At 48.3% G+C, this 12,723-nt stretch overlaps 1 protein-coding gene across 2 annotated transcripts in view; it reads right to left on the reverse strand.

The window, feature by feature from the left end:
• LIMS1 (LIM zinc finger domain containing 1) overlaps positions 1 to 10,432 on the reverse strand; it is a 73,964-nt gene extending 63,532 nt beyond the window's left edge. Inside the window, exons 1-2 of one of the 2 annotated variants that reach the window (XM_075057207.1) lie at positions 10,308 to 10,421; positions 7,989 to 8,095 (exon numbers count right to left, since the gene is read on the reverse strand). Coding sequence is in view for 1 of the 2 variants with exons in the window: in XM_075057206.1 (XP_074913307.1) it covers positions 10,308 to 10,345 (38 nt within the window). In the remaining variant the exon portion in view is untranslated. Of the gene's footprint in view, positions 1 to 7,988; positions 8,096 to 10,307 lie in introns of both variants that reach the window. The other variant, XM_075057206.1, reaches the window with a different exon arrangement.
• Positions 10,433 to 12,723: the final 2,291 nt, after the last annotated feature.

The following is a 12,723-nucleotide window of genomic DNA, read 5'->3' on the forward strand; positions in this document are numbered from 1 at the left end:
ATACATTTCACTGTTTATGAATTTCTGAAAAACAAGTATGTCCTTTCTGTAAATTTTTAATGTTCTCTTTAAGATAAGAATATTTGAGACAAATACTATGAGCTCCTTGTCTTTCCTGACTTCTATTAATATCATAAGGAAAAAAGCAAATGAAACAAAGTTTTCAGTAAATGCAATTCCGTTAACATCCTTGCAACATTTCCACTCAAGCATTAACGAAACATTCAGCACTACAATCTGAAATACTAGATATTGATGACACAAACACTTTATCTTTGGCTTATTGAACTTTAGATCAACATGAACTTTAGATGAACTTTAGATATTTCCGTAGAATGCAGAGCAAAGTATTTTTAGTGTGATGAACAAAGATTTTCCTTCTAACTATTTCAGGTAGACCCCGCCTCTCTCTTGCATCCCCAAGACAAGCTACAAGAACTTTATTATTTAAACCATGAAGGCAGAGTGGACAACTTAGTTTTTCCAAGATTGGTGAAAAACCTTCTGAACTGGAATTAAGGCCCTGCTCATTCTGCACATGCTTTCATGAAAAGGAATTAATGATGAGTTAGAAAATCTGGACTCAGCAGTTTTTAATTATATTCTCCCCCCACTGTGGCAGGGGGAACTGGTAAATACCTGTAATGCAAACCGAACAAGGAGTATTACTCAACATAGGAAAGAAAAATCCTCAGCTTGACATTAGTACCATCAACATCCTTCATGCCTACACAGGTGGGATGCCAGAAGACAGCTCGCAGTGGTGTGGTTCCTCCTCTGGCAGGACAGAGCCTTTCTCCCCCCAGAAGACCTCCCAACGCCACGTTGCCACCACCCAACTTGTCCAAGTGATGGCTGCGATGGCCGTGGTGGCTTTGCTGGGCACCTAGAGACTTACAACCCAGCATAGTCCCCATCACTTCCCTTCTGCGGACTCCAGCGCTTATTTTTGTACGTGCATGGAAGTAACTGCTACACATTTTAAACTGTGCATTTATGGACCTAACAGAAAATCCATTAAGTCAGTCAAACCACTACACAGCTACTCAGCCACACATTATCAAAAGCCATCAGGTAAAAATGGCTAAACCAATTTTACCTCAAATGACACAAATGCTCATTTTGTAATTCTGCCTACCTTGGGAATCTGTCCATGCTGAAACTGCTCTGAAAAGACATCGATACCATGCAACAGCATTAAACTCCTTGAATGTCTCTCTTAAATACAGGTTCACAAACCTATTTATAAATGAATAAATAGCTCAAGGTGAGCAGAAAGCTTTCTCATGAAACCTAAGCAATAACGCAATATTACTCTTCCTGGATCCTCTGCCATTTTATCATGTTCTAGTAATTTTCCCAAGGGTAATGTCAAGGTTCCTCTTAACTGCACTGTTAACCCGTCTCTGCATGGTAATAATAAAAATATTGATTTTCACATTTGTGACTCAGATTCAGTTCGACACAAGAAATCCAAATTATTTCCCCCTTGCAGCGTTATCAGCTAAGCAATCGCAAGCACAAAGAGCTTCACCCGCGTCAAAATGAAGCAGCGTCGTTAACACCCGACACTTCATTTTACCTGTACTTTTCAAAACGACGCCCTGGTCCAGTAGTAAATTTAAATGCAGGCTGGGGAAGGGATGGGTCTGAAGAGCCGTGTCTGCTGGGTGAGGTTTGCCTCGGATGTGAGCCGACACTGAGGAGCCTCCCACCCTCCCTTGAGAACAGTGCTGGGATCTGCACTGACCCAGCCAGAACCGGGGGCATCAAACACAGCCCCAACGCTGAAAACCCTCGGACCCTCTCCAGGTCCCACTGGAGAGCTCACGGTGATCGTTCCCATCCTACATGCGACAATAAAGAAAACTTGGCTTTCAGACGGAGGCTGGAAACTCTGACCTTTGGGCTTACACTGTACGTAGCCACCGGCAATATTTTATCCCTCCTCCCTTGCTTTGTTTGACTGCAAAGCTATGGCACAGCTCATCCCCTTGCCTCCCCAAAGCTAAACTCTGCCTTTGTGCCACCGCCTGAAGACATCCAGCTCCCAGCGTGCTGGCATCGAGGAGGGCTGCGCAATGCCATTTCAAGAGGGACGTCACGCGAACGGGATGCCCGGGGAAAAGGGCAGCCTTTTCTCTTTGCAAAAAGAGAAATTGTGACTGCTGGAGATTTCAACAGAGGGGGATTCATCCCAGGGCTGCGAGCCCATCGGTTTCCCCCAGAGACTGTCCTGGTTCTACAGGTTTCTTTTATATTTCTTTTTTTTTTTTTTAATGTGAACCTGAAACAGTTCTTCAGTGTTTGAACAAGCAGGAAATCGGCCAAAAGAATAAGCCCCACCGGCCTTTAGATTATTTCAAACAATTAACAATAAGCTGCTATTCTTTGACATAATTACAGAAATCACACTTCTTTGATGCATGATGACAAACAAGCATGCTGAAGGGGCAAAAGGAGGTAGATTTTCTTCCGGGAGATAAGTACTTTTCTAAATAACACCCACCCCGAGCACTGTATTTATACAACTATTTCAACACGCAAGACTTTTTTTAAAGTCCACTATAATCCACTGACAAGAAAAGATCAAAGCACCTAACAGGAAGGCCAGGGCGCAATCAAAATATTTGATCAGCAAGAGGTTTCTTATCTGAGCCATAAACTCAAGGGCATTTCAGTGGGAGCTGTGGGAGCAGAAGCTGGCGTGAACACCCAGATGCCACATGGCCGTGGCGGATGGAGACCCTTGGGAGAACCTTCCCCTCGTGCCCCGTCGCCATGTCACCATTCCTCCTTGCATGGGACCTCCCCAGCGCCTGCCGTCCCCCGTCTCCCATCATTTTCGGTGCAGCTACGTTAAACAACCAAGGGCAGAAATTTTATTCGTTCTCCTAAATCCCACCACCTCCCCCGCCAAAGTTCAATATTTGGCCTTCGGTTAAACTAAATGGATTTATTTTTTTTTTTCCTTTTAAAGCAAAGTCTCACGATCCCCGTGTGACCCCAGTGGGAGGATGGAGGGAGGCAGTGAGACCCTGCCGCGACACCCAGAGCACTGCCAGAGCCCGGTGTCAGCTCACTGAACGGCAGAGACGGGTATAATGAGCTTTTAATGACTTCCTTTTCCTTTTTTTTTTTTTTTAAAAAAAAAAGAACAAGAGAAGAGCTACTGGGATTTTCCTCCTCACACTTTTTTTTTTAAATAAATACTTGGTAAACATTAAAGAGCTACATATTTGGACGGAACTCACATTAAACAACCTCTTCAATAGTTTAATTTTTGAAAGAAATAGCAAATTCTCACTTTCTTTAAAGGCTCTACTTTTACTTCTTTGTATATTCCCTAGCTTATCAGCACATTTCCCTCAGCTTTTCTGACAGAAACATATATATATATATCCTTGTAACCAGAGAAGTATGGGAAACTCTGGAAACATCCAACTGTGTACAAACATTTAAAGCTCAGATACCCTAATAAATACAAAACAAGCACCTCTCCGAAACAAACATCTCCAGATGTTTTAACATATTTTTATATATATAGATATATATAAAAGATGTGACTCAGGCACGGAAAGCCAAAAGAATGTTCTCATTTCCTGAGGCTGGCTAACAAAAAGGAAAAAAATGTGAATGAAGGAACAAAGATTTCGGAAGTCAGCTTTTTCTTCACAGCAGCAGCTTTAAAATGATCTGCTTCAATTCCTTTTTCATCTAATCAGAATACGTCCTCTCTTGCAACTGCAAATACTCAGAAAAGGAAACACAGGAGGCAGAAAAAAACCGTTTTTTTTCTGGGATGTTTAAAGTACTACAGGAACATCGCACTCAGGAGGTTCCTGCCCTTCTCCTTTCAGTCCCGGGGAAGCTCACCGACAGCTCCCATCAAGCCCCTTCCCACAGCAGCTTGCCTCGTCTCCACTGTACAGCGCTTGAGAAGAAAAGCGAGCAGCCACGCGCGCCTTGGCTCTCCCGCAGCTGCATCTCTGCATGGCGGGACTCAGCCTGCAAGAGCTCACAGGCAAAGCTCTCACTCTTTTTTTTTTTAACTCAACAGTACAAGCGGGTATAAACAGCATCCAGTTCCTCTGGGGACCTGGAAGCAATGGGTGAAGTGAGCCCCTGGGCACCTTCAGATCATGAAGTAGTGTCGTGCCAACAAACGTTAGGTAGACTTAAACAGGCATCGATGTGTAGCTATTCTCTACATTCTCTATACATGTGTTGCCCCTTCTAACTACACCCTACGTGTCACGGGGATGGGACACAGGGTCTCCTTCCTCCGAATCCTCTGAAGGTGAATTTCTGCAAGCTACTTCTGTGACAACCATGACAAAACCACTGCTGGGCTGGTTTCCCTTCAGGCAGGGCTGTGGGAGGGGACAACAAGCTGCAGCGAGAACATACTCAAGTGTGCTTTCAACAGCAGCAAACAAAATTGCCCAGGCAATTCTCCTTCAACAACCTCCAGGAAGGTGATGCCTATTCCAGCGCAACGGAGCGTGGACATGCCCCTTCCCGACATCCCACCCGGGATGGCCGCAAGCGGTCCCCAGCCCCAACCCAGACCACCACCAGACAGGGCTCCCTCCTTCTTTACATCCCCAGCACCTCCTCACAGGACCCCCCACCTTTAACACCAGTCTCCAAGGCCACAGGTACATGACCCAGGCACAAATCCATGCTTCTGCCAAAACGGGTATTTCCACCTTTCCCACTTCCCTTCCCACCCCACTCCCCGACATCACCGCCACTCACAAGATCAAGGAACTGATCCAGATGGAGACAAATTCAGTTTTAAATCTATATATCTACCAATCTCTCTTACCATGGGTTTTCAGCTGGCTCAGGTCCCCGGTGCTGGCACGAGAGAAGTTGGGAGACAGGAACGTGCGGGTCACCCCGGTCAGCTGTAGCGCAACCGCATGCTTAATTAAAATGTCTCTGTAATTGCCGCTTGTGGGAAGAGCAGCTGCCTTGGCATGGCCCAGAGATGGTCTGTCCTGCTTTGTGACACTGGCCAAAGCTGGGTCTGGGAGATGATCGCTGCCGAGTGAATCTCGGCCCACTTACCAGCAGACCCTGGCAAAAATAAATCACTTAATCCAGCACAAACGTTGGTCTCTCTGCCACGAAACACAAGTCTGTCCTGCTACCAAAGCAGTTCAGAAGCACACGCTGTTCATCTGCAAAGCTACAAACCAAAATATGTGCCCATCTGCAAGCGTTTCATCACAACGGAGGATTCACCAAAACCAGGGGGTTTTGCAAGCAGAGGCTGCCGTGCTGATTCAGCCCTGAATCTGCAGGGGCTGCCTTCCCCCCTCCCCGACAACACCCGCTGGCAGGCCATGCCACCCCGCCTGCCAAGCTGTATTTTTCATTCCCAGATCAGAGGTGGAGCGTGCCAGGAGACACCGAGGGACGACTTGGGGATGCTGCGGCTCCAAAAGGTGAGAGGCTGGCAGCCAGTCCCTCGCCCCCTCCAGGCAGCACCCAGCCCCAGCGGGGATGGCCAAGCCCCCCGTAAAGAGTCCTTGCAAAACGTCGAGGTCCCCTTTCCCCCTCAAGCTGGATTTGAAACTATTTCTCTGTGTGGTTTTCTCTCCCCACATCAATCCCACAGCTGTTGCACATCAGTGTGGGGTCTGGACTGGAGCCACTCTGCCATGTTGTTGCCTCCCAAATATTTGCTGGCGTTGCTGCATTGCTTTGCTGTGGTCTTTCCCAGTGCCCCCAACTACACTAAAACAATATATTAATACAGAAAACCCTCATAAGTCTGAGCACAGCAGCTTCTCTGGGCCACCCAGGAAACATTCATAAAATCCTTACGTTGCCTTAGTTTCTCAGATTATCCACACTGACTCCCCATTCATGATGTGAGCAATAAACCCCAAGGTTTTAACTCTACTGTTTCCACCAGTTTAGGTTTTACTCAATCAAAAGCCCATCACCAGTGTGTTCTCAGTTCTTGAAACTATTTAATGCAAGCAGCAATTGAAACAACCCTAAATGCAACAAGTGACTTAGGAGTCACCTTCTTACCAAATTCTGTACAAGGGGCTGGTGGGGTTTTTTAATGAGTTAAAAGTGATGAAAAAAAAAGATGATCAGAGCTGGAATTCAAGGACTTCTTATTTAAAGTATAAGGAAAAGCAATTAATATGAAAAATACAGAGCATAAAATCTCATCCTGGGTGCTGGCCTTGCTGTAACGCTATTTTTCATGCATCCTAAGATACTCCAGACTATGCCATTTTTGCACAGGAACGTGGTTTCAGACTGCAGACAAGAGGTCTGCTTTGCCCATAAATAGTTTGTCACTGGGCACACCATCAGCTTCTGCCCCCTGCACCTTGCCAACAGTCTCCAGGCTCTCAGACAAATTCACCAAACTGTTTTGCATAAAGGGTTACTAGGGTACAGAAAACCAACCAAGGAAATTACAGTATCTTGACTTCTTTTTCCCTTCCATCTGCTTAAAAAGCATAAGTAAGCATTTTCATAAAGACTCAGACACTGCAGGAAGGGAAATGCTGAAGTAATTGCAAAGGAGTGTCCTAATTTGAAGAAAAGTATTAACCCCAGGGCACAGTCCCCTGCTACGTCGTCTCTAATTGTCAGATTGAATTAGGGCCTTCCCGTCCTTTCACCCTTTCTGCCTCCACACCAGCACTTTCACACAAGCTGTAAGGGTGACGTGCACTGTTACACATCGCTAAAACAACGAGGACAGCAGACCACGTACATGGCTGCTTGATTCATGCTATGGATAGCTTATACAAGGGAAGGCTTTGGCTATCAAAACGTGACTGTCAGTTTGATTTTCCTTGTCATCAGCACCCGCCATCATGGAAGGACCTGACGTGAGTCATTTCCCCACCAACTAACAAGCTGCTTTTAGCACAGCTAGTAGTTAAAGCCTCCCTACATTGAAAAGTAGTAAGAGACTGCATTATGCGATGGAGTGAAAAACCTTTAAACAGGGCTTTGGAGGAGAACACCACACAGAGGAATCAGGATGTCTAACCTAACACACTTAGCACGAAGCCACAATTGCAGGAGCTGAAAAGCCTGCCTTAAGTGCTTCAACAATAAATATTTTATTGCAACTTCAAAAAGAATTTGTTAACTATGCAAACCATCCTCTGTATATTGTGGGCCATTAACGGTTCCCCTGCAGTGACTGTATGGAGCCAGTTCTAAGAAAAAGACCCGTGCATTACAACTCAGATCGAACTGCAGCATCACATTCAGCTTCTTATTTATGGAGTCGCCTATCAAAGCCAGTAACACTACGAATTGCCCACATTTTTAAGCTTCGCAGTCCACAGCAGAACAAGAGCTGAAAATTCAATAAGTCTCTGCTAGTTTTTCAAATGTAGTTATGCTTTGTATAAAGAGGAGCTTGCTTGGTTCAGTATTTTACTGCATGCTAGCCTGTATTTATTGCTACAAAGAAAAACTTAAGTTTGTGCTAGGAAACTACAAAGGCTTAAGATAATAACGGTTCTGAATTGCAAGCTAATGTTTTCTCTGAACCACATAAGAAACTTATTCCAACGATAACACAAGATGAGTTCAGCACAACCAGCTGGAAAAGCTGCCCACAAAACTCAGAGGACACTTACGAACCAAGCGGGCATTGCAGCCCCAAGCAGCACGTCCAGCAATCCTGAATGACAGACCACTACCCAGCACCGACCCAGCTACAGGGCAGGCTGCACAACCCTCCCTGCCCAAACCCCTCTCCTCCAGGGCAGAGTCTGATCTCCCAGCGTGATGATGAGCGAGATGGCTGTGCCTTGGGTAACAGGCGTTCAGGTTACAGCCCCAGCCTGCAAGTTCCTTGAATTGCAAAACAAAAGCCACAGCAGTGACTCGAGTTTAAAAAGCCTCTATAAAGTGGAGGGGAAAAAAAAAACCACCAAAGTTAAAAAGAAGAGTATTTCCTAGGATGAAAACAAACCCCATGTGCGTACCTGCTGACCAGATGTCTGCTGCTCCTCCGTGTACTGAATCTGGAGAGAGACCTCAAGTCATTCTTTCCTTTTTTGTTTTCTTCCCCAAAACTCAGATAATTTAAACTCTGTAAATCAGAGCAAAAAGTCAATATCTGAAATCCCTCAGGATTTTCAGCCTGCGGAAGCCTTTGAGATCACCTTGTATTTTGTTAAAAAGTGGGCTCGAACGGAACATTTGCATTTTTAGTGTTCCAAAGAATCAAAACAAGAAAACACACCGATTTTTAATTTCCTCTCCTTGCATTTCACCAAATGGTAACGTATCTTACACAAACCTTGCCCTTTCATTTTCTTCTGACCTCAACGGACTGGAATCGTCTAAAGAAAAACCCCCTCAGCCAGAAGTCCTGCAACTGGTTCCTGTGAAGGACCCGACCCCGCAGCCAGGCAAGCCACCCTCCCTGCCCTGGCCAGCAGCTCCCTCTGGTCCCCCCAGCCACGCTTCTGCAAGAAATCAACTGCACAGCACCTTCACATCCTTCACCACCGTCCCTTGTCCTCGATACGACTATTCACCCCAAAAAAAGCGGTGAGAAGAGAGGCACAGAGGGACCCCACGTCCAGCCCTTGCTGGGTGAGCAATTCATATTCAGAGGTCAGCAGCAGTGGCTGGACACCAGGCTGACTCTCTCAGCTGCGGGAGGATTTGCTCTGCCAGGAGGCAGCAGGGCTCGTCCCCACTGCCAGGGAAGGATGCTCGAGCCACTGGCCTTACCCCCGGGATGCCTCCCTGGACGTGCCGGCCACCCCCTCACCTGCTGCGGGATGCACTGCGTGCATTTTCTGCTGAAGGAGCTGCCCCCCAGACAGCTTTGAGGGAGGTGGGCTCCCACCAGAGCGCTCTGCTACTTCATCTCAGCAAGTTTCTGCAAGCGTAGGATCTAGCCTGACTTTGTCCCAAAATTTCTCGCTGTGCCAGGGGTGTAGCCTAGTTCGCATCCTGGGAAGCGTGTACCAGCAGCGCAGCTGGCCTGCTCCCCGAAAACTTCAGCAGAAGAGATGTCAAATATGTAACTGCTCTATTTACCCGGAGAGGTAGGCTCTGCACCGGAGCCGAAGCACCTGTGCGGGGCCGAACAACACGCACCCCCTCGCAGTCGCGAGAGACCGACACTCACAGCACAAATACTGACAACTTGGCCACTTTTGGGAATGCAGAAAGAAGCCTGGCCTGGAAACACCCATCATCACCCGCTGAGAAAGCAAGCGGCTTTTGGAATGGCTGAAGAAAAAACAGTTACCTTAATACACATGGACATCCCAATCATGTTATCATCTTTTTCTCAGCACAGGGCTGCTGAAGCTGGTCAAGGCTGGTGAGATCCTGCCGCCTTCCCCCCCCCCTTGCCTCAGGGCCATCGGGACGCTGACCCCGGGAGCGGAGCTGGCTCAGCAGCCCACCCCGCCGTGTGCCAGCCCAGGGTGCCACCGCGGTATCCCCGACTGGGTTTGACTTTGCTGGTGCCACGGCTTTTCTCCGAAGGCGTGGTGCAGAGCTGGAGGAGTTTGCGGTGGAAATCAGGTGCGGGAAAGATAAGGCGGTTTTTAGCGGGGCTAAAGTCTGCGCGCCAGCGGTCATCCTGAACCTGCGGCCCAAGGCAGCTACGAAGTCGCTCCTTTTCCCTTCCCTCGCCCCCAGGTTTCGACATACTAGTGCAACATTTGCCAAGCGCGTTCATTAGGGACGTTTCTTCCCCAAGAAACGGTGACAGCGGGTGAGGCTTTGAAACGCTGGGCTTTTGCTTTCCGTATCCCATCCCTGTTAACCTTTCCCTAAGATAACGACTACTCCGTAACCGCGGGACAGGCACAAAACTACACGAAATCTCACCGCAAAAACACCCGAGGCGGTTTAGCACCCCGAATTTAAAACACCCCCCCTCCCTCGGGAAAGGACGCCTTTTAACGCAAAGGGCACGAAACCCTTCCAAACTCTTTTTTTTTTTTTTTTTTTTATTTTGAGTTTTGTGCGTTACCTCCGACTTGCCGCAGCAAGGCTCCCCGGCGAGGAACGGAGCCCCGAGTGGGCGGTGGAAGAGAGAACGGAATTCTGCCGTGCTCCTGCCCACCGTCCCCGGTTCTGCACGGCCGCGGTGCCCGGGGAGGGGAGTTTGTGTGTGGGGAAGGGGGCGAAGCGCCTTCCCCGGGGTACCGGGGGAGCTGAGGCGAAGCGGGGGGGGGGGTGACAGCAGCCGGGCCGCTCTGAGACAAAGCGCCGCCCGCCGCGGGAGGCGGGACGGGACGAGACGGGACGGGCGGCCCTCACGTCTCTCCTACCTGTTACAGGTCATCCCCGCCGCCGCTATCCCCAACATCCCGCCGGTTCCCGCCGCTCCCGCTGTGAGGAGCCACGCCGGGCCACGGTAATGGCGCTGGGCGGCCGCCGCCACAGCCGCCACGGCCGCCGCCAGGGGGCGCGCTCGGCCGCCGCGTGCCGCAGGCGGGCTCCACCCCCCCCTCCCTTTTCTCTCTCTCTCTCTCGGTTCCCGCCTCCGCCTCACACACCTCCCCTCTGGTAAAAAAAGAGGAAAATCTCCCCTAAATGTGAAATCTCCGCTAAATGTGAGGGATTTAGGTCCCGGGGGTGGCTTCTCGGTTAATTCCCGTGGGGTCTAAGGGGATGGAAGAAGTGAAACGGGGTACGCGCGGCTCCTGTCAGTGCTTGGGGAAGGAAATCCCGGAGGAGCCCTGCGAAGTTACTGTTTGGTTGGCTGGGGTTTTTCCCCCTAAAAATACTTTGCGATAATTATTTTTTTTAACGTCACCAAGGTAGTGATGACAAATCGGAGGGCGATGCACCCAGAGGTGTAGATAAAACAGAGAGTATTGTAAAAAACAGAGGAGCAGGTGCTGGAGAGCGTCTGTTGCTGGTTTTTTTGCAGAACAGAAAATTGCTGTCAAAACAATTCCAAGTATTTTTACTATTTCTTACATGTGGTTGCGTGGCATTGTATTATTTCTAGCAAGAGAGCTGTCCCCTCACCTTAAGGCACCAAATAGGTTCAGGTGAGTATCTGCCGGAGCAAGATTCCATTTTCAGTCAGGATTATTTAAAAATGGAACCGTGCTAATAAGCAATCACGTGGGAAAAGGCCAGCACCTCGCTCAGGTTCAGCTGCCTTTTTTTAGAAAGTAAATACAAATAAGCGACCTTCAACACCAGAGCTGCCAAACCTGAAGGCCCTGCTTTACTTGGAGAGAAGCAATCTCGTTCCAAACCATAGGAGTTTCAGCGACTGACAGACAAATGAAAAGAGTGTTACAGAAAATGCAGGATTATTAAGCTATCTGTATCACCACCCATCGCCATCCCTAGTATCAGAACAAGGAAGTGGCGTGGTGAAATGAAAAAAAAATGCAAATATTTAACTGCCGGGATTAAGGAGGTCTCTGTATGGCTCCCAGAAGACAATACACTCAGGGAATACGTTAAGCCGGTGAAAATCAGCGTAGGCAGGTACAAGTGAATAGACATCAGAAAGAAATTCGAACTACATGCACGTGGAGTACATCTACTTCGGTATCCATTAGGACCAGGAAAAGAATACAAACTTTTGGGACTATAATTCACAAAAGATATTTGATGGCTGTGCCCGAAGCATGGTTCTGGACAGAGCTACAACTGTAAAAACACAGAGACATCAGACTGTTGGCTTTTTTTTGTTTGTTTATTTGCTCCTCGGCACAGTGTGGTTTTGCTTCACAAATTTAGGAATCCAAACATAGCAAAATTCCAGCATCACAGGGAACACGTTTCTGTACAAAGAGGGAAATAAAGGATATGCCTGGAAAAGGGAAGGGACGGTATGCCAGAAGAGGGGGAGGTGATCCTTCTGCTCTACTCAGCACTGCTGAGGCCACTCCTGGAGGGCTGGGTCCAGTTCTGGGCTCCCCAGCACATGAGAGACGTGGACATACTGGAGAGAGTCCAGCAAAGGGCCACTAAGGTGATTAAGGGATTGCAGCATCTTTCTTGTAAGGGCAGGCTGAGTGAGCTGGGACTGTTCAGCCTGGACAAGAGAAAGCTCGGGGGGATCTCACCTGTGTATATTAATACCTGAAAAGGGAGGGTACAAAGAGGACAGAGACAGGCTCTTTAGTGGTGCCCAGGGACAGGACCAGGGGCAACGGGCACAACCTGAAACGCAGGAGGATCCCTCTGAACATCAGGGAACACTTTTTCACTGTGAGGGTAACCAAGCACTGGCACAGGTTGTCCAGGGAGGTTGTGGAATCTCCAACCTTGGAGATATTCCACAGGTGTCTGGACAACAGGCTCTCAGTGGCCCTGCTTGAGCTGGGGGGTTGGACCAGATGACCTCCAGAGGTGCCTGCCAACCTCAACCAGTCTGTGATTCTGTTAAAAACCAAAACAAAACAGACACCCCCTTCCCCCCTGCCCACAACCCTCAAAAGGCAAAACACCCACTCATTTTAATGAGTCTGTCAGCAGAGCTTCCTTGTATCATTCTGTCCTACTTGAAGGTAATAGTATCCTCCTGGTTTTTTCTGATCAACTTTGGGCAGTCTGCCATTGATTGTAGGCAGCTTCATAAATGTCTTTAATTAACCTCAGTTGATCTGCAAGGAGTTTGGGGGCTTTCCCCATCCTCCTGGGGAGCTGTACAAGGCAGCTGCTCCTGGCTGCTAAGCCCAGCTGAAGAGCAGCAGCTCTGACCAGCACAGCCTGAAA

Source organism: Buteo buteo, chromosome 25 (genome assembly GCF_964188355.1).
Source record: "Buteo buteo chromosome 25, bButBut1.hap1.1, whole genome shotgun sequence".
Classification (NCBI taxonomy): Eukaryota; Metazoa; Chordata; class Aves; order Accipitriformes; family Accipitridae; genus Buteo; species Buteo buteo.